The following is a 27,900-nucleotide window of genomic DNA, read 5'->3' on the forward strand; positions in this document are numbered from 1 at the left end:
TACGAGAGTGCTCTGAAATCGAAGTAGATAGCCAGAGCAAATTTACAAACGCACCCCATGAAATTACGAGTTATATGACCTATTTGACGATTTTGTTCACAGTAGGAGCGCGTTTTGTTCGAGTTCCCAGTTGTCTGGAATGCACTGAAGTAGGAACTCGGGGAGATGATTCTAGGAAAATGTCATTATTTTTGTTATTAACTAAAAAGCTAAATATGATTTAATCTTGTTGTAACAAATACATAAGATACATTTCAATTCAAGGAACCAATTTACGCCTAGAGGTAAATTGTTTTGGAACATGTCTGTTCCTGACGCGGCGTCATACATCAGTGGGAGGACTTGGAATTATGACGTACTCTGTGACCTTTTTTTGCTACCAGGAAACGAATGTAAACATAGCAATCGGAAGAGAAACGCGAATGCATTCGCATAATTCTACAAAAAATCTCTCGATGCTGGGTGCTAAATACGATTTTGCAGCACTGGGCGAAATGGGGTTAGCTGGAATATATGATTGCCAATTCTAGGAAAGGTTTAACGCAGTAGCTAGGACTGAGGCAGGCTAATCGCTCGATAAACCGGTAAGATAGCCTGCTATATTTCATGCTAGTAGCTAGTTATATTTCCTATAGAATATATTTATATACCCGATGTGATAAACATATTGCTGTGTTTGATAGCAGCTTAGTGAATTGTGTTCGTCTATTTGACATGTAGACACACATCCACTTCGGGGTGCAGAGAATTTGCAACAAGCGGATGACATGTCGGCAGACTGTTCTTCTGCCAACCAGGAAGAACCTAATGCTGTTGTTGGAAACATATTGGTGCAGTTCACATAGGTATTGTTCATAGATGCAAGCAAATTACCGAGAAATATGAGAACAGATATTTAAAAATAAGAAATGTCATGCTGAAGATAAACCTAGCATACTCCTCATCCACTATCCACTATAAGCCAATGCAATGACATTGTATACGGCTCTTCCCAGGTCCAGGCATGTTTGCCATAAGGGCACCTGAGGAGGAGTCCTCAGAGATGGTGGAGGAGATGGACACGTCAGAGGCTGTCTGGTGCTGGTATTACCTCGCTGAATGTGGAGTGTGGCACATGTTTGAGGTACAGGACACATCACTCCACCTATGCATTCCTCATCAATCCATCCTCTTACTTGATCTATCGATCCATTCCTTCATTATTCCATCCCTCCATCCCCCCATTTATTGCATCCATCCACACATCCCCTCACTCACTCTAACCATCCCAGTCTCATTTGCAATTTGTTCTGGTTGTGGCAGATTGATCCAAGTGCTGCATGCTCTGTGACCAGTGAGCAGATAGAACAGAATTACAGCAGGAATCAACACGGTGTCATGGAGTTTTACACCGCCAAGTACACCTACAGACTGGACTTCTCAGGTAGCAAGAACACTACAGTACTGGCACACATCTATACAGTATCATTGACAATCATTGGATATGTTGGAGTCCCTCTCTAATTGTGTCTTTGTTTCACAACCAGTCATGAAGCAGATCAATGTCACAACCGGGAAACAACGGCCAATCAAACGGGCATTCCACTCTGCCACTGGCTTTAGGTGAGTCTGAGCTGTACCGATGGGGTCACCCACGGGCATGTAGCTGTATAAATAACTCAGACATGCAGGTAGCCCACAGGCCTGTAACTATATAACTAAGAAATACAGAGTTCTGAATGCTCTCCATTGGCTCTGTGGTCAGTTTCACTTCCTGGAGCTTACTTCCCGGAGCTTACTTTAGTCTATTGTGGGGTTAGAAGCATCACCTGTTATATCGTTAAACCTTATGCATGTTGTGCTACATTTTGGGTGAAAATAAAAGGATGTGTAACTAAGGGCATTGACATAATAACCACCCAGCAGTTGGACCCAGGCCTGACCTGTACCGTATGTGTCTGAGTTGTGTATATGCATCTGTCACCCTCGCCCAGGTTCATTTGTGATAATCTGGCCCTGCCGGTGCCCTGCCACTGGGAGAGAATAAATACAGACGAGCCTTATCAGGTAAGGGAAAAGGATGTGTGTGGACAATATGCTGTGTGGCTACATGCCCGTGGGTGACCCCATCGGTACCTCTTTCAGACAGAGAGTTTTACCCGTCTTTTGCCGGTTCAGGTTACTATCTGAATGGGGCAGAAATAACCCCTAACCAGCATGTTACCTGCTCAAGACCTAGTCATGTTACCTGCTCAAGACCTAGTCATGTTACCTGCTCAAGACCTAGTCATGTTACCTGCTCAAGACCTAGTCATGTTACCTGCTCAAGACCTAGTCATGTTACCTGCTCAAGACCTAGTCATGTTACCTGCTCAAGACCTAGTCATGTTACCTGCTCAAGACCTAGTCATGTTACCTGCTCAAGACCTAGTCATGTTACCTGCTCAAGACCTAGTCATGTTACCTGCTCAAGACCTAGTCATGTTACCTGCTCAAGACCTAGTCATGTTACCTGCTCAAGACCTAGTCATGTTACCTGCTCAAGACCTAGTCATGTTACCTGCTAGTCCTGCTCAAGACCTAGTCATGTTACCTGCTCAAGACCTAGTCATGTTACCTGCTCAAGACCTAGTCATGTTACCTGCTCAAGACCTAGTCATGTTACCTGCTCAAGACCTAGTCATGTTACCTGCTCAAGACCTAGTCATGTTACCTGCTCAAGACCTAGTCATGTTACCTGCTCAAGACCTAGTCATGTTACCTGCTCAAGACCTAGTCATGTTACCTGCTCAAGACCTAGTCATGTTACCTGCTCAAGACCTAGTCATGTTACCTGCTCAAGACCTAGTCATGTTACCTGCTCAAGACCTAGTCATGTTACCTGCTCAAGACCTAGTCATGTTACCTGCTCAAGACCTAGTCATGTTACCTGCTCAAGACCTAGTCATGTTACCTCAAGACCTAGTCATGTTACCTGCTCACCTGCTCAAGACCTAGTCATGTTACCTGCTCAAGACCTAGTCATGTTACCTGCTCAAGACCTAGTCATGTTACCTGCTCAAGACCTAGTCATGTTACCTGCTCAAGACCTAGTCATGTTACCTGCTCAAGACCTAGCCATGTTACCTGCTCAAGACCTAGTCATGTTACCTGCTCAAGACCTAGTCATGTTACCTGCTCAAGACCTAGTCATGTTCCCTTTATAAGTAGAGTAATACATGCTTATGACATGTCTTATAATGCATTATACCTGTCAGTGTTCTACTGATATTCAGAGACATGACGTTGCCACGAGTAGCACTGCAGATGTTGCAGATGAGCGCGGTGCAAGATGATGCACTGACAGAGTATCACAGTGTATCTGCCCATGTGCAGGGCGGCACGTCAATCTTCTACAACGTGATCGCTGTGGGACAACAGTGGAGAGGTTTCGCCTTGCACTTCAATTCTCTTTGTTGTTGTGGAAATCGGCCCGATATTTATTTTTACTTTCTGCATTGCTGACTACCTTTAAAGGCCAAGTGCAGTCGAAAACATGTTTTCCTGTATTTTGAATATATTTCAACACTATGAGGATGGAATAATACTGTAAAATTACGATAATGCCCCTTTAGTGTAAGAACTGTTTGAAAAGACAGCTTGAAATTTCTGCCTGTTTTGGTGGGATGGAGTTTTGGCCTGCCTGGTGAAGTCACCAGGTGAAAAATATGTTAATAGACCAATAAGAAAGAGAGTTCCAAATCTCTCTGCCAATAGCAGCTAGTTTTCAGTTTTCCCCTCTGTACTCAGACCACTTCCAGACATTCCTAGCACAATTCTTTCTTGAGAAATTTCTCTTTGCTAAGAAGCTATTTTTGTTTATTTTTGACCATATTAATAGAAAGAAAATCCACAGTAAGGTACTTATTTGTTTCCCAGAAAATATGATTTGATATTGAGATAAAAACAGCTTTATTGGACCTTTAAGTAAAGTGTTATCAATGTATCTACCTACTCCATGACTCTCTTTAGCCAGTTTGTTTCTTTCTAACTAAAACACTGTGTGTCATTGATTTGCAGTATACCCATGTCTGATTGACTATTCTCTTTCAGCTTGTAGAATTAGGAATTAGAATACCAGTAATTTAATAGGATCTTTATTTCAGCTCGTCTCATTGGCCAGAGATACTTATGAATTCAAGGAAGTGGTCAGACTCTATGAAAGGACCATGTGTCACCCTATCAAATCTATTCAGAGGATACAGAACCTGGATCTGTGGGAGTTCTTTTGCAGGTAGAGCTATGCGTGTGTTTGTTTGTGTTGTGTGTGTGTGTGTGGTTTTATAAGGTATTATAATGATGTTAGTATAGTTTAGTATCTAAATTGTTTTGATGATAGCACCTAGAATCCCAGTTTGGAATGATGGTTTGAATTAGATAGGTAGACCTTTTTCGATAGCTTCTTAGAGATATTTTGGTTGGAAAACGTGCTTAACCTAAATGCTGAGACTGATCAATGCTTTTGTGTTTTTACTCCAATTTCTAAAGGAAAAAACAACAATTGCGCAAGATAAAGCGAGTTGTGGACATTGAGGAGAAAATGTTATTTCATGGCACAGGCCACAGCAACGTGCAGGCTATATGCACATATAACTTTGACTGGAGGCTAACTGGGAGCCATGGGGACGTCTATGGCAGAGGTAGATTCCACTTGTGTTGTGTCATGAAATCGTAACTTTCTCACCATTTCACGGTTTTCCAAAAATCCCAGTTAGCGTATTCCTGGATTTCCTGCTTATTCCTGTCTATTCCTGCCTGATTCCAAGAATCTTCCAACTTTGATTTCTGGAAAACCTGGTAATTTTGGCAAAGTTCCCTGAATTTTGCAACAGTAGTTTCAACTGTTCAAACATAGCATTCTAATACTGTCCTTCCCATCATTTCTCAGGGAGTTATTTTGCCCGAGACGCCAAGTATTCTAGCAAATTCTGCCTTACGACGGGGAAACATAACTTTGCCTTGCAGAAGCACGGACTAGCCCCGCCGATATTTTCAAGCGAGCCTCCATATAAGACCATGTTCCTGGCCAGAGTGCTGGTCGGCGAGTCCACGTTAGGCAATCCGCTGTTCTGCCGACCGCCATCCAAGGACATGAGCTACAGCAACTTCTTTGACAGCTGTGTGGACGACCTCGCCAACCCAAAGATCTACGTCATCTTCGACTGCAACCAGATTTACCCAGAGTATCTCATTGAGTTCTACTGACGCCTATGGGGTGATCAGGGACGTTATCACACAATGTATAGGGGGTGGATTTTTTTTACCAGGACGGGATTGGGATTCAGAAACATCAGGGGAGGGGGTCAAGAGAGGAGGGACTCAATGGACGGCCATGATGACTTCCCGCTGTTTGATTCAAGGCCTGACTGGGACTTGGATCATAAGATGTGCCTTAATGGATTACTATGGCAGAACAAGGAAGACCATACAAGAAGACTATGTTTCTATAAAAGCTGTAGAGTTCGTAAAGAGTGGTTTGTCTATTTACTGTGTTTAGAGACTTGTGGGTCGGAGAGGGCGAGAGTTGGCGTATTTGAAAAACAGAAAAGTAACTGCACACTGTTTGAGTGTTCCCGAAATGGATTAGCAATGTTTCAAGGCAGGATCACCTTGTGTTGTCGAAACGTTGCGGATACGTTTCGGGAGCGTTCTAACAGTGTGCAGGTATTCTTTTTTTCTTTTCCTTTGACTGTTTAGGTCCAACATGACCATAGTCAAGCAAAGCTAAAAAGTGCAACACACTTCTAATGAGGATGTAGACTGAATAACTACTTTGGTGACCAGGATGCAATAACTCACTATTACAAGTGAAGTCGCCAACATAAAGTAAACAAATGTTTGACTTGCCCTACTCCTGTATACAAGGACCTGATTTCATAGATAGACATTGAATAAGTAGGTGTATCCAAACGTTTGACTGGAACTGTGTATAAGGGATATATTCATTGTAACTGTACAGTAATCTGCTCTTGTAATATTTTCTACATTGTAGAATAATAGTGAAGACATCAAATCTATGAAATAACACATATGGAATCATGTAGTAACCAAATAAGTGTTAGAAGAATCTAAAATATATTTTGATTTGTTTAAGTAGCCACCCTTTGCCTTGATGACAGTTTTGCACACTTTTGGCATTCTCTCAACCAGCTTCATGAGGAATCATTTTCCAACAGTCTTGAAGGAGTTCCCACATATGCTGAGCACTTGTTGGCTGCTTTTCCTTCACTCTGTGGTCCAACTCATCCCAAACCATCTCCATTGGGTTGAGGTTGGGTGATTGTGGAGGCCAGGTCACCTGATGCAGCACTCTATCACTCTCCTTCTTGGTCAAATAGCCCTTATACAGTCATTGTCCTGTTAAAAACAAATGATCGTCCCACTAAGCGCAAACCAGATGGGATGGTGTATCGCTGCAGAATGCTGTGGTAGCCATGCTGGTTAAGTGTGCCTTGAATTCCTAAATAAATCACAGACCGTGTCACCAGGAATGCACCATCACACCTCCTCCTCCATGCTTCACGGTGGGAACCACACATGCGGAGATCATCCGTTCACCTACTCTGTCTCACAAAGACACAGCGGTTGTAACAAAAATGTGGACTAAAATTTGGACTCATCAGACCAAAGGACAGATTTCCACCGGTCTAATGGAAACCGGTGGAATTGCTCATGTTTCTTGGCCCAAGCAAGTCTCTTCTTCTTATTGGTGTCCTTTAGTACTGTTTTTTTTGCAGAACTCTGAGAGGCATTTATTTGGGCTGCAATTTCTGAGGCTGGTAACTAATGAACTTATCCTCTGCAGCAGAGGTAACTCTGGGTCTTCCATTCCTGTGGCGGTCCTCATGAGAGCCAGTTTCTTCAGAGCGCTTGATGGTTTTTGTGACTGCACTTGAAGAAACTTTAAAAGTTCATCATGTCTTAAAGTAATGATGGACTATCGTTTCTCGTTGCTTATTTGAGCTGTTTATGCCATAATATGGACTTGTCACAACACAACTGATTGTCTCAAATGCGTTAAGAAGGAATTAAATTCCACAAATTAACTTTTAACAAGGCACACCTGTTCATTGAAATGCATTCCAGGTGACAACCTCATGAAACTGGTTGAAAAGGATTCCTCATGAAGCTGGTTGAGAGAATGCCAAAAGTGTGCAAAGCTGTCATCAAGGCAAGGGGTGGCTACTTTGAAGAATCTCAATTATAAAATATATTTGGATTTGTTTAACACTTATTTGGTTACTGCATCATTCCATATGTGTTATTTCATAATTTTGAGGTCTTCACTATTATTCTTCAATGTAGAAAATAGTAAAAATAAAGAAAAACCCTCGAATGAGTAGATGTATCCAAACTTTTGGCTGGTACTGTATATATAATAAATATAGTTACCAAAGAAATTGGAATTCTAGGAAAACTCGATAGATTTCACATAGAGTTGCTCCAATTCTAACTGAACAGACAATGCAAACACTGCAATTGTACTATCACATCATATCATGCATGAGGCTTATAGTCAGCTCGTCTCTGTGTACTGTACTGTTGCAGATGCATTTTCTAAATGAAAGCTAGGTTATTGGCCTAGCTAGTGTTGCTAAGCTAAGAAACTGGATGAATCTCTTTGGGGACCGTTTGTGCAAGTCAAGTGATTGATTGCCTGAGTTAATTGAGGCCAAGATGGCTTTTAAAGGCCAATATGTCTTAAAATCTACTGCTTTCTCCTTCACCGCTATTGGTACCACGATCTGACAATGCAGTAGGCTACCTGTATATGTGTGCTGTATGTAGTTGATATATGCATGATAAGCACTCTCTTACCCCTTAAACAATCTACCTCCCTCATTCTGCACATTGTACATTGTTCAAGAAGGAAATACCCCCATGAAGATTTTCTTGAGCTGAATTAAAATGGTCTTTCCTCTTAATGAGAGGGTGTCAAACTATGTCATAATGACAGTATTTTCGTGTTCATTTAAAGTCATGAAATGTTGGTCAGTACTTCATGTCCTCTGCTTTGATGTATAAACTTGATATGGGCTTGATTTAGGCCTACTGTTGTAATACACTGTAAATAAACAAAAATGTTATATGTGTATGTTTACCGGAGCGAGTCATGTTGAATGCAAGGTGTGCATTATTTTATCTATCTATTTCCTGCAAATACTACCAAGGATCATTGAAGGTTAAGCGATAGGGAAACAATGGAGGGAAATTAAATGCTGAGTGCATCTAATTGGCCACATGGTGGCAGTACAACACAAGATTACACCATACATTTCTGTTCAATCGTATTTGAACAATTGTCTTTTCTTAGTGAGGATTATACACATCGTCAGGAGATTTCAAGAATACAATCCGTTTGGATAAGAAGGAAATGCACACATTTAAAAAAAATCGTAACTAGCAGAATGAGTGAGTTCCTCCAGTCTTGACTGGAACAGCATGGACCAGTGACAACAAAATGAAGAAAGGACCTACGTTTTGTGTTGCATACAGTTGAAGTCGGAAGTTTACATACACTTAGGTTGTGTCATTAAAACGTATTTATCAACCAAACCACACATTTCTTGTTAAACTATAGTTTTGGCAAGTCAGTTAGGACATCTACTTTGTGCATGACACAAGTAATTTTCCAACAATTGTTGACAGACAGATTATTTCACTTATAATTCACTATCACAATTCCAGTGGGTCAGAAGTTTACATACACTAAGTTGACAGTGACTTTAAACAGTTTGGAACATTCCATAAAATTATGTCATGGCTTTAGAAGCTTCTGGCAGGGTAATTGACATAATTTGAGTCAATTGGAGGTGTACCTGTGGATGTATTTCAAGTCCTACCTTCAAACTCACTGCCTCTTTGCTTGATATCATGGGAAAATCAAAAGAAATCAACCAAGACCTCAGAAAAACAATTGTAGACCTCCACAAGTCTGGTTCATCCTTGGGAGTAATTTCCAAATGCCTGAAGGTACCACGGTCATCTGTACAAACAATAGTATGCCAGTATAAACACCATGGGACAATGCAGCCGTCATATATTAAAGCAACATCTCAAGACATCAGTCAGGAAGTTAAAGCTTGGTCGCAAATGGGTCTTCCAAATGGACAATGACCCCAAGCAGACACCAAGCATACTTCCAAAGATGTGTCAAAATGGCGTAAGGACAACAAAGTCAAGGTATTGGAGTGGCCATCACAAAGCCCTGACCTCAATCCTATAGAAAATGTGTGGGCAGAACTGAAAAAGTTTGTGCGAGCAAGGAGGCCTACAAACCTGACTCCAGTTACACCAGCTCTGTCAGGAGGAATGGGCCAATATTCACCCAGTTTATTGTGGGAAGCTTGTGGAAGGCTACCCAAAACGTTTGACCCATGTTAAACAATTTAAAGGCAATGCTACCAAATACTAATTGCGTGTATGTAAACTTCTGACCCACTGGGAATGTGATGAAATAAATAAAAGCTGAAATAAATCATTCTCTCTCCTATTATTCTGACATTTCACATTCTTAAAATAAAAGTGGTGATCCTAACTGACCTAAAACAGGACATTTTGACTAGGATTAAATGTCAGGAATTGAAACTAAGTTGAAATGTATTTGGCTACGGTGTATGTAAACCTTCGACTTCAACTGTGTATGCAAAACAAGTCTGACGTCAACTTTATTGGTGACTCAGACTTTCCATCCAACAAGCTGATTTATTTGAATCCACAGGTGAGAGTCATACACCAGACTTTCAGACAAGGACGTCCTCCTTTAAGAGGGTGTGGTTTGACTGGTGTTTTTACTACAGCATGTTCAAGCAGTGCTGAACCAGGTCAGGAGTGGCAGGCGAATCTTGGATAGCTACAGTACCATTCACCTTTACTACAAAACAAAACCTCAGGAGAAGGTAAAGTAACATTTTCCCTAGTATTTTATCAAGCCAAATTGAAGTGGTGTTTCAGTAAATAAGATGTGTGGGTTTGCTGTCCTGATGTAGATGTGGACCCAATCAGAAAGCAGTCCAGAAGTTGAGGACATGGACACCTCAGACATGCCTGTTATGACAGATTACAAAACAAATCCATGGCATTGGTTCTACCTGGACACGAGGGGAACGTGGCACATGTTTGAGGTAGCTGTCTCTTTTGTCAGTCTAGAGTTCATCTCCCACTACGACGTTGACTTGACGTCTGTGCCCAGTGGTCCATCTCTTACATGTCTGAGACTTTGCTTTGTCTTATAAATGGTGTTTTTGTGTCAGAATGACCACATGGAAAGAAACTCTCTGACCAGTCAGGACATTGAAAGGTATTACACAATACATCCAAAAGGAGTCTTACAGATATCCACATCCAGAGGCATCAACAAGCTGGATTTCGCTGGTATTTACTTGATTCCTTCTATCAACCCGCATCCACAATAATATCATACAGTATTTATTTTCACATCAAAGGTTTTATGTTGTGAACTGATAGCACTGACTATTTGATTTCCAGAGATGGTTCTGACTGACATCAAAACAAGGAAGCAGACGCCAATCAAACGATCCAACAACACTCACAACACTGGGAATAGTGGAAGGTGAGACTTTAGATTTGTCACTTGTGATCACTGGGGTTCAATACGTTATGGAATTGATCCAGATCAAACATGTCTCTGAAATGTATTGCTCCACCTTTAGGCAACACATCCTCTCACTTACTGAGAAATGAAAGTGAAACCAACTCACTGGTGGCTTGGTTTCTTTTAACATAACCGTGTGTATTTTGTTTCTCCTTTAGATGCTCTTGTGTTAGTTCAGTGCCCACACACTGGGAAGCGGTGGACCCCAAATACCCCTATCAGGTGCAGATAAAAATAAAGTTAGAAAACAAAAACAAATGTACCACATCTCAGTTTTTGTCATCTCTTTCTTATTTATTTGGGAACACAAAGCAATATATGTCCAGTGCCAAATGGGATCATCTAAAGGGCAAGTTGTTGCTAACTCAATCACATCAGACGTTAGAAGTAGTATCTAGTATATATTCAAACCTTAGTCCATTATTCTGCAATAATATAACATGTTTGTTTACTTTTTTGTGTGTGTTTGTAATCTGAGTATGATTTAATTTCCATCATTAACCCATAGGTGTTCTGTCTGAAGAGAGACACAGCTGAATAGAATTATGTGGCAGGCTGTTTAAAGGATGGGGAACTAGACAGACGCATCAAATCCATCTGTAGAATACGGAACCTGGACCTCTGGGAGTTTTACTGTAGGTAAGATACATCATCATCAGCATCATAATAGTATTATCATTTCTCCAGAAATAGATGGATGTAGTACAGTATACATTTCCTATCTAATTTGGTGGTATTCTATCACTATTGGTATTGTATTCACCATTGTAAAAACTATTGGTCGCTAAATCCGGAGATATGACAGACCATGTAAAAAACTGTTGGTCACTAAATCCGGCTAGAAGGACCACGTGAAAACGGTTGGCTGTGAATGCCCTCACCTGTCTGAGCGGTCGGCTGTGAATGCCCTCACCCGTCTGAGCGGTCGGCTGTGAATGCCCTCACCTGTCTGAGCGGTCGGCTGTGAATGCCCTCACCTGTCTGAGTGGTCGGCTGTGAATGCCCTCACCTGTCTGAGCGGTCGGCTGTGAATGCCCTCACCCGTCTGAGCGGTCGGCTGTGAATGCCCTCACCTGTCTGAGCGGTCGGCTGTGAATGCCCTCACCTGTCTGAGCGGTCGGCTGTGAATGCCCTCACCTGTCTGAGCGGTCGGCTGTGAATGCCCTCACCTGTCTGAGCGGTCGGCTGTGAATGCCCTCACCTGTCTGAGCGGTCGGTTGTGAATGCCCTCACCCGCGATATACTTCTAACTGATTGGTTTGGTTCTGTCCTCTAGTGCTGTCCGGTTAGAACATGATGTTGAAGCCACTATGGAAAATGCTGTGGTAGCGTGTGCATGCAAAAGACTGTTTACCAAAACAACAATTAAACCACTTCTGCAAAAGTACTTGTGCAACCAATGCAATAAGACTTTTGGCTGTACGGAATAATACTACATATGATAAACAATAGGCAAAGCAGTATTGGCAACTTGAACATTACAGAATAGTAACAGCCACACAGTAGAACATATGTCTGAAAGCTATCAAAGTAACAGTAAGTAATTAATGGTATTTTTGGGGCTCCCGAGTGGCACAGCGGTCTAAGGCACTGCATCTCAGTGCTAGAAGCGTCACTACAGACCTTGGTTTGATTCCAGGCTGTATCACAATTGGCCGGGATTGGGAGTTCCATAGGGCGGCGCACAATTGGCCCAGCGGTGTCCGGGTTAGTGTTTGGCCGGGGTAGGCTGTCAATGTAAATAAGAATTTGTTCTTAACTGACTTGCCTAGTTAAAAGAAGGTTAAATAAAAACATTTGAATTACACAGCATGTAAAACCTCTAATAAACCCCCTGCATTACAATACACACACAACATTCAGACATTCGTGTTACTGTCGACAACTAAAAGTTGTCAGAAACATGCGTCTTCTCCCTTCGGACTACGATAATGCTCTGACCTGAGTGGGCGGGTGCAGTGTCCAGATGCTGGGGTGGCAGGGTAGCCTAGTAGTTAGAGCGTTGGACTAGTAACCGGAAGGTTGCAAGTTCAAACCCCCGAGCTGACAAGGTACAAATCTGTCGTTCTGCCCCTGAACAGGCAGTTAACCCACTGTTCCTAGGCCGTCATCGAAAATAAGAATTTGTTCTGAACTGACTTGCCTCGTTAAATAAAGGTAAAAAAAAAAAACTAATTTCCAAGCGCTAATATTGGTTGAAAATGTCAGTTCTGTGATGGGTGAGGGATAACTTAGGTAGGCTGAGCAGCTGAACTGAAGGGACTGTGAGAGGAGTTATGTAGAGAGGAAAGGAGCAGGAAGGCCTTTTTTTACAACCATGGTGATTTGTCTTTTTAAAGGAAAAAGATTCAGTTGGGAAGGATTCAAGGTGTTACAGAGGTCAAGGAGGAGAAGCTGTTTCATGGAACAAAAGTCAGCAACGTACACTCTATTTGTACATACAATTTTGACAACAGGTTAGCTGGTATCAACGGCCATATTCTTGGAAAAGGTAAGTGATGATGAAACAGGCCATAAATGAATATAGTATGTATGACAGCAGGTATAATCTCTCTGGTACAGTAACCCCATTATTACCCCTCTTCTTCCTTTTATGTAGGAACCTCATATGCAGATAAGTACAGTCCATGGAACACTGATCCCGTACCTCTGTTTGGTGAGGCACCACAAGGCTTCAGTAGCCAAAAGACCAAAACAATGTTTCTGTGCAAGGTGATAGTTGGGAAAACGACACTGGGAAAGACAGATTTCCTCAAGCCTGATGACAAAAGTGCAATCAACTTCCATGACAGTTGTGTGGACAATGTCATGTATCCCAGAATTTTTGTCATATTTGATCCCAATCAGATATATCCAGAGTACTTAATTCAGTACTATTGAAATAAAGATGGAGACCGAGTGACCTACAATGAGTTGCCATGTGCAATATGAACTCATCAGCCTGTCATTGGAATGCTGTTATTTTAAACAGTGGTCCATTGTCAATGAAATCATTTCTATTACGATGGATTGTGTAATAGGCTATTGCAGTGGTGTCGGAACAGGGCGGCGCTCAGGGGCTGTGGGTGTTTGAGTGAGAAAGACAAGGAGGAGAACCAACGAGTCAACACAGCCCCCTTCATTATCGCCGCATTGTGCCGACTACATGAAAGAGCCATTCCAGACTCTGAAGCAGGAGGATTTTGAAAGGTAGGTGTTAGCGAGACTCGTTAGCCTACAGTAGGAAAGGTTGTGGCCTAGTAAAAAAAGATTTTTAGAACACTGGCAGTAGAGGTCGCTGTTGACCTTGATCGCACCTGTAGGCCCCTTTCCATGTTTGAAGATGAGATGCTAAAATGCTCGATTTCTGTCAACTCAGGGCAGTCACTCCGCTGTACTGGAATGGAATTAAAACTTTGAATGAATCAAATGAATTGGACATGTCCATTGATTTTTTTATTTTTTTTTTGCATATTTTGCTCTGAATTGGTCCTTGAAATCACCAGTGTTTTGTAAATTATAATTCAAAGTTTTCACTGTGACTAAACCACAACATTTATTTGAGTTCAAAACCATTTCCTTGTCAGGCCAAATGTTCACTTAAACAGTATGCACACAGTTTAAACCAAATCAAGCCTTGCATTTCATCACAACAAGCTACATATAAACAAATATCACACAAAAATGAATTTAGTAAATGTTAGGATACCTCTGTCTAAACTGTTTAGGTGAGGTGACAAATTATTTCTGTTCTCATTGGAACAAGCATGGAAGTATAGAAACATCTGAAATACAACCTCTTCTGAAAGGGTTTGAGTTTGCAGTTTCTAAAACAATCAGGGCAGGTTTCCCAGACCCAGATAAACCTTGTCCTGGACTAAAAACCTAAATAAATGGAGAGTTTCCATTGAAGATGCTTTTCAGTCCAGGCCTGAGGGTTTCCCGGACACAGAGTAAACCTAATCTGTGGAGTCTTATTATCAGTGTCGATGCAACATGGCATTCAGCATGAAATTCACCTTGAACAGGATCCTCATTTCTACATGACCAGACAGTTTTTGCTGCGTGTTTGAAGTGCTGTTGTTGGACTGGAAATGGCTCCTCCGGTCCTCACATAGTGAGGTCAGCCACACGGAAAGGAGGAAGAGAGTGCATCAAAGCTGAACTCACGTAACCTGGGAAACACAGATTCACATTGAGATGGAGCCACACTGAGAGAACTAGACCACTCTATTTCCTCTCTCTACAGGGGTCGGGAGACACCTTCATGTTACTCTGAATAGTTTAGCACATTGAAGACACTATTTTGTGTGTGTGATATACATATTTGGGCTACTAGCTGTATCTCTGACATTTTGATGACTTTTTTTCAGCTCTTGTTTGTTTTTTCTTGGCCTCCTCCACTTTCTACCCATATTGCCTTTCAGTCTTGAACTTTAGCTAAACCCTTTCCCATGGAAAAGAAGGGCTATAGATCCGTTACCTTATATTTCCCAGTCAATGTTGATGAAAAGTGTTCAAGTTGGATGAAGCCACAATGCTAATCCTCAATAGAGATCCTTCGCTCCTTCAAAGGTATGATGTTACACAATAGATAATAAATATGTAATGTTCCCCTATTCCATGTACCTACCCTATCACTCCTAATGGCAGTCTCTCAGTCCAACTGTATCACTCCTAATGGCAGCCTCTCAGTCCAACTGTATCACTCCTAATGGCAGCCTCTCAGTCCAACTGTATCACTCCTAATGGCAGCCTCTCAGTCCAACTAATGGCAGTCTCTCAGTCATCACTCCTAATGGCAGTCTCTCAGTCCAACTGTATCACTCCTAATGGCAGTCTCTCAGTCCAACTGTATCACTCCTAATGGCAGTCTCTCAGTCCAACTGTATCACTCCTAATGGCAGTCTCTCAGTCCAACTGTATCACTCCTAATATCAACTGTATCCTAATGGCAGTCTCTCAGTCCAACTGTATCACTCCTAATGGCAGCCTCTCAGTCCAACTGTATCACTCCTAATGGCAGTCTCTCAGTCCAACTGTATCACTCCTAATGGCAGCCTCTCAGTCCAACTGTATCACTCCTAATGGCAGTCTCTCAGTCCAACTGTATCACTCCTAATGGCAGCCTCTCAGTCCAACTGTATCACTCCTAATGGCAGTCTCTCAGTCCAACTGTATCACTCCTAATGGCAGTCTCTCAGTCCAACTGTATCACTCCTAATGGCAGTCTCTCAGTCCAACTGTATCACTCCTAATGGCAGTCTCTCAGTCCAACTGCATCACTCCTAATGGCAGTCTCTCAGTCCAACTGTATCACTCCTAATGGCAGCCTCTCAGTCCAACTGTATCACTCCTAATGGCAGCCTCTCAGTCCAACTGTATCACTCCTAATGGCAGTCTCTCAGTCCAACTGTATCACTCCTAATGGCAGTCCAACTGTATCACTCCTAATGGCAGTCTCTCAGTCCAGTCCTAATGGCAGTCTCTCAGTCACTCCTAATGGCAGTCTCTCAGTCCAACTGTATCACTCCTAATGGCAGTCTCTCAGTCCAACTGTATCACTCCTAATGGCACTCCTAATCAGTCCAACTGTATCACTCCTAATGGCAGCCTCTCAGTCCAACTGTATCACTCCTAATGGCAGTCTCTCAGTCCAACTGTATCACTCCTAATGGCAGCCTCTCAGTCCAACTGTATCACTCCTAATGGCAGCCTCTCAGTCCAACTGTATCACTCCTAATGTCCAACTGTATCACTCCTAATCAGTCTCTCAGTCCAACTGTATCACTCCTAATGGCAGTCTCTCAGTCCAACTGTACTCACTCCTAATGGCACAGTCCAACTGTATCACTCCTAATGGCAGTCTCTCAGTCCAACTGTATCACTCCTAATGGCAGCTCTCTCAGTCCTAATGGCACTCTATCCACTCCTAATGGCAGCCTCTCAGTCCAACTGTATCTCTAATGGCAGTCTCTCAGTCCAACTGTATCACTCCTAATGGCAGTCTCTCAGTCCAACTGTATCACTCCTAATGGCAGCCTCTCAGTCCAACTAATGGCAGCCTCTCAGTCCACTCCTAATGGCAGTCTCTCAGTCCACTGTACTGGCAGTCTCTAGTCCAACACTCCTAATGCCTCTCAGTCCACTGTCTCTCAGTCCAACTGTATCACTCCTAATGACACTGTCTCTCAGTCCAACTCTACTCCTAATGGCAGTCTCTCAGTCCAACTGTATCACTCCTAATGGCAGTCTCTCAGTCCAACTGTCTAATGCACTCTACCAGTCCAACTGTACTCTCACTCCTAATGGCAGTCTCTCAGTCCAACTGTATCACTCCTAATGGCAGTCTCTCTCAGTCCAACTCTACCACTCCTAATGGCAGTCTCTCAGTCCAACTGTATCACTCCTAATGGCAGCCTCTCAGTCCAACTGACTGGCAGTCTCTATCCACTCCTAATGGCAGCCTCTCAGTCCAACTCTACCACTCCTAATGACAGTGTCTCTCAGTCTGACTCTGTACTCCTAATGGCAGTCTCTCAGTCCAACTGTATCACTCCTAATGGTCTCTCAGTCCTGACTCTACCACTCCTAATGGCAGTCTCTCAGTCCAACTGTATCACTCCTAATGGCAGCCTCTCTCACTGTCACTCCTAATGGCAGTCTCTATCACTCCTAATGACAGTGTCTCTCAGTCCAACTCTATCACTCCTAATGGCAGTGTCTCTCAGTCCAACTGTATCACTCCTAATGGCAGTCTCTCAGTCCAAGTGTCCTAATGGCAGTCTCTCAGTCCAACTGTATCACTCCTAATGGCAGTCTCTCAGTCCAACTCTATCACTCCTAATGGCAGTCTCTCAGTCCAACTGTATCACTCCTAATGGCAGTCTCTCAGTCTCTCAGTCTGACTCTATCAGTCCAACTGTATGACTCCTAATGGCAGTCTCTCAGTCTGACTCTATCACTCCTAATGCAGTCTCTCAGTCTCAGTCCAACTGTATCACTCCTAATGGCAGTCTCTCAGTCCAACTCTACCACTCCTAATGGCAGTGTCTCTCAGTCCAACTCTATCACTCCTAATGACAGACAGTCTCTCAGTCCAACTCTATCACTCCTAATGCACACTAATGACAGTGTCTCTCAGTCTACCACTCCTAATGACAGTCTCTCAGTCCAACTCTATCACTCCACTCTCAGTCTAACTGTATCAGTCTCTCAGTCTGACTCAGTCTGACTCTACCACTCCTAATGACAGCAGTCTCTCAGTCTGACTCTACCACTCCTAATGACAGTGTCTCTCAGTCTGACTCTACCACTCCTAATGACAGTGTCTCTCAGTCTGACTCTACCACTCCTAATGACAGTCAGTGTCTCTCAGTCTGACTCTACCACTCCTAATGGCAGCCTCTCAGTCTGACTCTATCACTCCTAATGACAGTCTCTCAGTCTGACTCTACCACTCCTAATGACAGTCTCTCAGTCTGTCTGACAGTGTCTCTCAGTCTGACTCTACCACTCCTAATGACAGTGTCTCTCAGTCTGACTCTACCACTCCTAATGACAGTGTCTCTCAGTCTGACTCTCACCACTGACTCTAGCCCTGACAGTGTCTCTAATCAGTCTGACTCTACCACTCCTAATGACAGTGTCTCTCAGTCTGACTCTACCACTCCTAATGACAGTGTCTCTCAGTCTGACTCTACCACTCCTAATGACAGTGTCTCTCAGTCTGACTCTACCACTCCTAATGACAGTGTCTCTCAGTCTGACTCTACCACTCCTAATGACAGTGTCTCTCAGTCTGACTCTACCACTCCTAATGACAGTGTCTCTCAGTCTGACTCTATCACTCCTAATGGCAGTGTCTCTGTCTGACTCTACCACTCCTAATGACAGTGTCTCCTGACTCAGTCATACCCTGTTAAATATTTACACCCTGCTGTGTTCAGAGTCGGGCACTTTATCATAATCCCCTTTTGATCTTTGTCTGATTCGTCAGTAGCTCAAGCCCTGGCAGAAATGGGGATTGCCCCCAAAAAGTAGTCCTCATCAATAGTTTGCTTTCACATGGATTTGTCTACTTTCTGTGTTCAGAGTTGCATGTGTGTGTGTTGGTCAACATATTGTCATATTTTGAAGAGCTGCATGTATACTCTCAAACTAACACACCAGAGGATGTTCTCTAAAATGGATGAGATAGGAATCATCTCTACTCAACCCTAACTCTCTCCTCTCTGTCAAGAGGTCTCCATGGAAACTAAGAGTAGTCAAGAGAAGTGTAGATAGAGAGTTGTATTACTAAATTATTCACAAGATTCCCTCCCTCTGAAGTCAGAAGATTCTAACTATTTTAGACAGAATTCCAGTATCTATTGGGACCAACTCAAATGAAATCTTTGAAATGGGTGTCCTTTCTATAAAATGTGAATGTGAAATGGGTGTCCTTTCTATAAAATGTAGATGTGAAATGGGTGTCCTTTCTATAAAATGTAGATGTGAAATGGGTGTCCTTTCTATAAAATGTAGATGTGAAATGGGTGTCCTTTCTATAAAATGTAGACGTGAAATGGGTGTCCTTTCTATAAAATGTAGATGTGAAATGTGGAAATGGGTGTCCTTTCTATAAAATGTAGATGTGAAATGGGTGTCCTTTCTATAAAATGTAGATGTGAAATGGGTGTCCTTTCTATAAAATGTAGATGTGAAATGGGTGTCCTTTCTATAAAATGTAGATGTGAAATGGGTGTCCTTTCTATAAAATGTAGATGTGAAATGGGTGTCCTTTCTATAAAATGTAGACGTGAAATGGGTGTCCTTTCTTTAAAATGTAGATGTGAAATGTTAAATCTCTAGACAAAATCTGATGATGCCACAATGAATTAACCCACTCAAGGTCTGAAGGTGTTTTTTTATTGTGGAATACAGGGAACATAATTAACATGAATTATATAATAATGAACAGGACAAAAATCTACAAATCCCCCATCTTTTAAACAAACACAACCATCTTTAAAAAAAAACCTCTTACCATCAATTAGTAAACTCTTTCACTGCCAGCAGAGCCTGGTTGACAGTAGCACACCACCTGATATCCCTGAGCAGGGACAAATTGCTTAAGAACTCCACTTGTTTTTTCTGTAGAATTAGATCAACCTGTGTGTGTGTGTGTGTGTGTGTGTGTGTGTGTGTGTGTGTGTGTGTGTGTGTGTGTGTGTGTGTGTGTGTGTGTGTGTGTGTGTGTGTGTGCGTGCGTGCGTGCGTGCGTGCGTGCGTGTGTGTGTGTGTGTGTGTGTGTGTGTTGGTGTTGACACAGACAGTAAATGCAAATCAATAAGTTAATAATCTTCTGATGAAATGAAATAAAACCTCTTCATTATATTACATTGAAATAGATAACATGCATCAGGGAGAACTTGTCTGCTGGGTATCCTGATACAGAAGACAATGTACACCTTTAGCACAGTCTAAAAATACCTACTGTTGGGCGTGAATACATGTTGTGCCTTGGATATGTTGGCATCCTTGATGGAATCATTTGTAGTTTTGTCTTATTGGACTCTATGGTTTTGACTGGACATTTTTCTTGAATTTATCACTGTCATGATAAGCGCAGGGCAACTTTATGTGCATCAGCATTAATCAGCATTAAATCCAGACCGTACTATACTGTATGTAACGCAAATATTCAGGCCAACTTGTTTATCGTGCATCAACAGCATGTACAATGTTTGGCCCCCAAAGCCCTCATGATATCATCAAATGGAGTAGAACTATGACTTCTGTTCCGTAGTCACATCCTAACTCAAATTAAGTTCTTTCGGAATACACACAGGTCTCGGAGGGAGAATTTTAAATTAAAGTAAATAAATAAAAATGGGCCCAGAGATACGAGTCATCACGTAACCCCTCAGCTTTCGTCTTAGGAATGTTTTTTTGTTGTCTAATGAGGACTATCTCAGTCCTTGCACTGTGACCTCAGTAAAACTGCCTCTGAGTAGCCAAGGGTTGTCATCCTTGCTGTGTTGACTTGTGTAGCTAACCTCTCCCATCCTGATGTGACTCAACTGTGCTTCGACCCAGCTCAGGTCGTCATATCGACCCTAGAAACCCTCAGGCCTTCCCTTACTACCGTTCCAATGAGACTACTGATCTCAAACAGATTGGATTGGCCTTGGTATTCATCCCTGAGGCACACCAATCCCCTGGTCTCTATTTGCTCCATTCCTGGGGTTTCCCGCCTCTTTTTAGGTCCTTCACTCCTATTAAGGGGACCTCACTTGGGGCAATTTCCTGGTTTCCTGTGTCTGAGGGTTCAAGGCCCCTGCGTGGTCCTCAGACCCTGCCTCTCCATGATGTTCCACAACTTGCGCAGGTTGGACTGGGTGATGACGTCATCAGGCTTGAGCTGCAGCGCCCGCAGGTAGTTGGTCTCCGCCTCAGGCAGCCGCCCATTCAGATGGAGGATGGCGCCCAGATTCATCAAGGCTGCCGGGTACTGGGAAAGAGGGAGACCGAGGGAATGAGGGAGAGAGGAAAGGGAGAGGGAATTGATTAACATTTGCGTGTTACACTGTGGATTAGGTGACGCTCTGACAAAATTAAGTCTTTAGAAAGATATTGCTGTTGCTCAAAAGAATGTGGTTAATGGCTGGTGGGGTCAAACTCTTGTTGATGTTTGTGGTTTCCGGAGGTTGCTCAAATGCCAAGTGTTTATGTCATGCCGGGTTAACATTTATAATGATGTTAGCAAAGTCCTTAAGGAGTGGGAGGCTCTCTTCTACGATGGATAGGTCTAGATGCAGTATAGACTGTTTGTCTGGTTGGTAAGGTTGTCACGGTACCAGTATCACAAAATTCAACGGTATCGTGACAAGGAAACAAAACATGAAGCCAGGGGTACAACTTTCACTGGAGACGGGGGGCACGTCTCCCCCACATTCTGAAATTGCCTTTTTGTCCCCCCCTGTTTTATAATTGGAATGTGATACAAAATAAGGCAACGGTGTACTTTAGGACCATGCGGAAGCCTCCAAGAGGTCGGGGTAGGCTTTTTGGAGTGTTTATCCGAAATAAATATGTTGATATTATAATTATGTCCCCCCCACTTCTAAAACTAAAGTTGTGCCCCTTTATTTCTTCCGGGGGGGGGGACTGTGGGAGGGGTTTCGAATGGTTGAGGGACAGCTATTGGGGAACTGTGGGGGAATCTTGGAGGGTTCGGGTTTCACAAGATTATGCTCATGAAAAAGGAAACTATGACATATATTTTATATCACTATCATGCACACGCACTCTCACACAAGGATGGCTCTGTTGTGGAAAGACTGATACATGTTTGATAGTGTCTTGATGCTGTATTGTTTATCCTTCATGTTCTAATACTTTAATGTTACCCCTTCCTTGTGTTTTTTGTAATAAATAATTATTTCAAAAAATATTTCAAAATATTTCAAAAGTTGGCCATACTTAATTTCTTGAGGAAAACAGGTTGGAAACAAGCAACCTTATGTTGTCACCCAGAATCATGTTTCTTTTCTAAGCTATAGCAAACAATGTTACATACAGTCATTTCTTTTTAAAGGACCAAATAGTTGAATCTGCTTTGTGTTTTCCTTCGTGATAACCCTACTGGATAGGTCTAGATGCAGTTTAGTGATCAGGTAGTCTCAGACAGTACATGCCCTTGAATTCAACTCCTGGCAAACTCTTTCAAATTCACCCTCCCATAAGACCTCTATTTAATGCAGATTCTCATATGCAAGACGTTTTACAGGTGACCTGCCAGGTTTTTGCTATGGATTAAAAACGAGGCTTTGTTAACTTGACTTGAAGCTGAGTTAATTCAATGGCCATTCAATTATCCCATTTGACCTCGCAGTAGCTGGTCTGATTTCAGAAAGAGTTTTTCCCTTGACGGGGCTGTGGTGTAATGACCTTTAAAACTGAATGAATAAAAAGTTAGTAGTACAGATTGTCTGTGTTGGGCTGGATGCCATGTTGTGAAGAGTATAGAGCAGTATATTTCCCATAAAGTAGAACTTGTTGAAGATACAGTATGAAGGGAGGGTTATTTGACAGAGAGGATGTTACTGGATGCAGAGATGTCTTACATGGCACAGTATGAAATCTCAGAACACAGATAGATTATATGATATTCGGCTCAATTGTACTCAGTTCCAACTTTGGTCTCTCTCTGCAGAGTTAAAGAGGGTTATGCCAATATGCCTTGAAGCTCATCGTTCCATAAAAGTCTGTCTCTCCAGCTGTCAACTAAGCTAAGCTAATGGGAACAGAGCAGGTTACTCGTTTTGTCTTGAGCTACAGTTCTCACCAGGAACTTATACACTAGTCGGTGTGTGTGTGCATGCGTGCATGTGTGTGTTTGAGTATGCATGTGTGTATGCGCGCATGTGTGTGTAGGTGTGTGTATGCACACCTACCTGTGTGTGAGTGCTTGTGTATTAGTGAATGTGAGCACATGTACAGTATCTGTGTTTTTAAGGGTGCTATTTAATCAAATGGCCCTTTGATGTGGCCAAGTGAAACCACCAAGTCGTAACTGAGTATGGAGGGAAGGGATCTCTAGTCTGGGCTCCGGAGCCCTGCAGTATGCCACCGCAAACACACCCAGATCCCAGTCTCACCTCTGGCTCTCCCAGCACCCTCCAGACCGGACATTTCCACATGCCTGTGAACCCGACTGTGGGGTCAGGGTTGAAGGAGTTGAGATGCAACTAAAGTTTTTTTTCCAGATAGGAGTTTACACGCCTCTTTAGGTGGTTAGCTTTTACTGTGAGTTTTCTATTTGTACAAAGTTTGACTCTCTTGAGCATACTTTAACAACTCCAGAGACCAATAAGGCATCTGTATTGTAGCACTAACTAGTCTTTACCCTATTCCTTTCCAGACAGGGCTTCATAAAGAACCCAGACACAACATCAAGAACACTTGGAACCAAAACTGTCCACTGAAACCAATAGAAACCAAACTCTGCTTTGGCTGTTAACTTCCTACTGCAGGTCAGGAGACACCATGGCTCTCTATAGGCTGAGCAGACAGAGGCTGTTGGAGATAGATTAACGTCCTCTAGCATTGTAAACAGCACCCAGGGTGAGACACAGGAGACACCATGGCTCTCTATAGGCTGAGCAGACAGAGGCTGGTGGAGATAGATTAACATCCTCTAGCATTGTAAACAGCACCCAGGGTGAGACACAGGAGACACCATGGCTCTCTATAGGCTGAGCAGACAGAGGCTGGTGGAGATAGATTAACGTCCTCTAGCATTGTAAACAGCACCCAGGGTGAGACACAGGAGACAACATGGCTCTCTATAGGCTGAGCAGACAGAGGTGGAGATAGATTAATGTCCTCTAGCATTGTAAACAGCACCCAGGGTGAGACACAGGAGACAGGAGAGGCACCATGGCTCTCTATAGGCTGAGCAGACAGAGGCTGGTGGAGATAGATTAACGTCCTCTAGCATTGTGAGACACAGGAGACACCAAAGGCAGCAGACAGAGGCTGGTGGAGGGTCCTCTAGCATTGAGACACAGGAGACACCATGGCTCTCTATAGGCTGAGCAGACACAGGAGACACCATGGCTCTCTATAGGCTGAGCAGACAGAGGCTGTTGGAGATAGATTAACGTCCTCTAGCATTGTAAACAGCACCCAGGGTGAGACACACACCATGGCTCTCTATAGGCTGAGCAGACAGAGGCTGTTGGAGGATTAATGTCCTCTAGCATTGTAAACAGAGACACGTCCTCTAGCATTGTAAACACCCAGGGTGAGACCAGACACCATGGCTCTCTATAGGCTGAGCAGACAGAGGCTGTAGGCTGGAGATAGATTAATGTCCTCTAGCATTGTAAACAGCACCCAGGGTGAGACACAGGAGACACCATGGCTCTCTATAGGCTGAGCAGACAGATGGAGATAGATTAACGTCTCTATTGTGTGAGACACAGGAGACACCATGGCTCTCTATAGGCTAGCATTAATGGCCTCTAGCATTGACAGCACCCAGAGGCTGTTGGAGATAGATTAACGTCCTCTAGCATTGTAAACAGCACCCAGGGTGAGACACAGGAGACACCATGGCTCTCTATAGGCTGAGCAGACAGAGGCTGGTGGAGATAGATTAACGTCCTCTGAGCAGACAGGGAGGAGACACCATGGCTCTCTATAGGCTGAGCAGACAGATAGATTGAGCAACGAGGCTGGTGGAGATAGATTAATGTCCTCTAGCATTGTAAACAGCACCCAGGGTGAGACACAGGAGACACCATGGCTCTCTATAGGCTGAGCAGACAGAGGCTGGTTGGAGATAGATTAACGTCCTCTAGCATTGTAAACAGCACCCAGGGTGAGACACAGGAGACACATGGCTCTCTATAGGCTGAGCCAGATGATTAACGTCCTCTAGCATTGTCTCTATAGGCTGAGCAGACAGAGGCTGGTGGAGATAGATTAACGTCCTCTAGCATTGTAAACAGCACCTAGCATTGTAAACAGAAATGGTAACCCACGGGACACAGGTGAGACACAGGCATTGTAAACAGCACCCAGGGTGAGACACAGGGACACCATGGCTCTCTATAGGCTGAGCAGACATGGAGATAGATTAATGTCCTCTAGCATTGTAAACAGCACCCAGGGTGAGACACAGGAGACACCATGGCTCTCTATAGGCTGAGCAGACAGAGGCTGGTGGAGATAGATTAACGTCCTCTAGCATTGTAAACAAACCCAGCAGGAGACACCATGGGTGAGAGGCTGGTGGGATAGACACGTCCTCTAGCATTGGCTCATCTCTCTATAGGCTGAGCAGACAGAGGCTGGTGGAGATAGATTAATGTCCTCTAGCATTGTAAACAGCACCCAGGGTGAGACACAGGAGACACCATGGCTCTCTATAGGCTGAGCAGACAGAGGCTGTTGGAGATAGATTAACGTCCTCTAGCATTGTAAACAGCACCCAGGTGAGACACAGGAGACACCATGGCTCTCTATAGGCTGAGCAGACAGAGGGTCCTCTAGCATTGTAAACAGCACCCAGGGTGAGACACAGGAGACACCATGGCTCTCTATAGGCTGAGCAGACAGAGGCTGGTGGAGATAGATTAACGTCCTCTAGCATTGTAAACAGCACCCAGGGTGAGACACAGGAGACACCATGGCTCTCTATAGGCTGAGCAGACAGAGGCTGGTGGAGATAGATTAACGTCCTCTAGCATTGTAAACAGCACCCAGGGTGAGACACAGGAGACACCATGGCTCTCTATAGGCTGAGCAGACAGAGGCTGGTGGAGATGAGCAGACAGATTAGATGTCCTCTAGCATTGTAAACAGCACCCAGGGTGAGACACAGGAGACACCATGGCTCTCTATAGGCTGAGCAGACAGAGGCTGGTGGAGATAGATTAACGTCCTCTAGCATTGTAAACAGCACCCAGGGTGAGACACAGGAGACACCATGGCTCTCTCTGAGCAGACAGAGGCTGGTGGAGATAGATTAACGTCCTCTAGCATTGTAAACAGCACCCAGGGTGAGACACAGGAGACACCATGGGTGGACAGAGGCTGGTGGAGATAGATTAATGTCCTCTAGCATTGTAAACAGCACCCAGGGTGAGACACAGGAGACACCATGGCTCTCTATAGGCTGAGCAGACAGAGGCTGGTGGAGATAGATTAACGTCCTCTAGCATTGTAAACAGCACCCAGGGTGAGACACAGGAGACACCATGGCTCTCTATAGGCTGAGCAGACAGAGGCTGGTGGAGATAGATTAACGTCCTCTAGCATTGTAAACAGCACCCAGGGTGAGACACAGGAGATGCCCCAGACAGTCATTACAGGGTCCTCTGTTTACATGTGTACACTCACTGGAGCCAGAAAGCCATGCCGGAGATCGCTCTCTCTCAAAGCTGAGGCGGTGAATAATGTGGTGGGGCTGGTCGGATCCAAACAAAACCTTTACCCAAGGATGACAGTAGCTGTTGACCTTGGTTATTTCGGCAAGTCTCAATGATATAATTTTTTACATTTGCGTAATTTAGCAGGCGCTCTTATCCAGAGTGACTGCATACATTTTTCGTACTGGTCCCCCGTGGGAATTGAACCCACAACCCTGGCCGGCAAACAACATGCTCTACCAACTGAGCCACACAGGACATATCATTTCCTCAAAATGGATATCCACAGTATAATTTTCAATCTAAATTCCATTCAATTTGGAATTTGATTTGCACGATGGAGAAAGCTAACTGAATTGAAATGAAAGTGGCCTGAACTCAACAGTGTTGCATCGCATAGTAATTCAGTAAACCCAATATCAACTGCCTAACAAGAAATGGTAACCACTCTGTATACGGTCAACAATGATCTTTTATTGTGGCACCCTCAGAGTCCAACTGACCTCTGTTTCACCCAGCAAAAGCTGCCCACCATTTCCCCAACACACAGTATGGTCTTTCTCAGCAGGTGTTGGTTGAGCTGCATATTAACACATTGTTATGGACATGAGCTCCACGATTCAACTCTGATACGTTTTCCATAGGGCTACTCGCTACTCGCTCTACACAGAGGAAATGTACTGAACTGATGATTGGAACAGTGGAACAGAGACTTAAGTTATAACAGATTCAAATCTAAGGCTGATAATATAGTATATAGTATATGGGCATTGTCACATTAATCACACTCTATTTGAAACTGCAATGTATGTACTGCGTTTAGGGATAGTAACTTTGCGGTTGTGAATAGTTTAAGGAACAGAGAAAACAAAACACAAATGCAGTCAGACCTAACGGCCCATTAGGAATTAGAACGTGTGGTAACTCTGTCTGTCATCCTCTGTTGCACTCTGAAGTTTTTGGTTTTTCTCTCGAAGCTACACTCCTTTGACAAATTGTCTTTCCCAGCACGTCTGGCCACAGATGTTGAATTTTTCATGACCCGAAACCCTTTTGGATTAAGTTGATATTTGAGGACTTGACATTCGCTAAGCAGACAGGCACAGCGAAATGTCAAAGACAAGAGGGGCTTTACTTCCGAATAATGACTGAGTGTAAGCCCTTGACTTGTTGGAGAGTGTGGATTAGAGGACCTTGGCCTTTCTGTGAATTACACTGAATAATAAATACAACTGTCTGACTGGGAACTGTTGTGAAGGACACCGAGACACGGACATACCGACTAACTTCTGTTACAGACAAACTGATTGTGAAGGACACCGAGACACGGACATACCGACTAACTTCTGTTACAGACAAACTGAT

At 43.4% G+C, this 27,900-nt stretch overlaps 2 protein-coding genes and 1 pseudogene across 3 annotated transcripts in view; 2 read left to right on the forward strand and 1 right to left on the reverse strand.

Annotated features, from left to right (window-relative positions):
• The first annotated feature begins 361 nt into the window (after window positions 1-361).
• On the forward strand, window positions 362-8,119 carry LOC135515687 (protein mono-ADP-ribosyltransferase PARP11-like). 2 transcript variants are annotated; one of them, XM_064939363.1, is made up of 9 exons: window positions 362-584; window positions 721-845; window positions 996-1,123; window positions 1,303-1,423; window positions 1,527-1,602; window positions 1,974-2,046; window positions 4,125-4,252; window positions 4,507-4,658; window positions 4,907-8,119. In XM_064939363.1, exons 3-9 carry the CDS (start codon window positions 1,004-1,006, stop codon window positions 5,221-5,223), a joined length of 987 nt encoding a protein of 328 aa, XP_064795435.1. In that variant the 5' UTR covers window positions 362-584; window positions 721-845; window positions 996-1,003; the 3' UTR covers window positions 5,224-8,119. The 2 variants fall into 2 exon arrangements, with proteins under 2 accessions (XP_064795435.1, XP_064795436.1); XM_064939364.1 differs by lacking the exon at window positions 721-845.
• A 1,680-nt stretch (window positions 8,120-9,799) lies between these two features.
• LOC135515688 (protein mono-ADP-ribosyltransferase PARP11-like) lies at window positions 9,800-14,034 on the forward strand (annotated as a pseudogene).
• A 5,466-nt stretch (window positions 14,035-19,500) lies between these two features.
• Window positions 19,501-27,900, reverse strand: part of tmtc2a (transmembrane O-mannosyltransferase targeting cadherins 2a) — a 97,237-nt gene continuing 88,837 nt past the window's right edge. Inside the window, exon 12 of the mRNA XM_064939365.1 lies at window positions 19,501-21,107. Coding sequence (XP_064795437.1) covers window positions 20,925-21,107 — 183 coding nt within the window. The 3' untranslated portion in view covers window positions 19,501-20,924. The remainder of the gene's footprint in view (window positions 21,108-27,900) is intronic.

Source organism: Oncorhynchus masou, chromosome 27, assembly GCF_036934945.1.
Source record: "Oncorhynchus masou masou isolate Uvic2021 chromosome 27, UVic_Omas_1.1, whole genome shotgun sequence".
Lineage (NCBI taxonomy): Eukaryota > Metazoa > Chordata > Actinopteri > Salmoniformes > Salmonidae > Oncorhynchus > Oncorhynchus masou.

What these genes read in the sequence shown, in the direction of transcription:
- LOC135515687 (XM_064939363.1), top strand. Translation starts at nt 1,004, where the DNA reads ATGTTTGCCATAAGGGCACCTGAGGAGGAGTCCTCAGAGATGGTGGAG. An exon ending in CTACAGACTGGACTTCTCAG is followed by an intron (nt 1,424 to 1,526) that starts GTAGCAAGAACA and finishes TTTCACAACCAG; the next exon opens with TCATGAAGCAGATCAATGTC. An exon ending in CTGTGGGAGTTCTTTTGCAG is followed by an intron (nt 4,253 to 4,506) that starts GTAGAGCTATGC and finishes CAATTTCTAAAG; the next exon opens with GAAAAAACAACAATTGCGCA.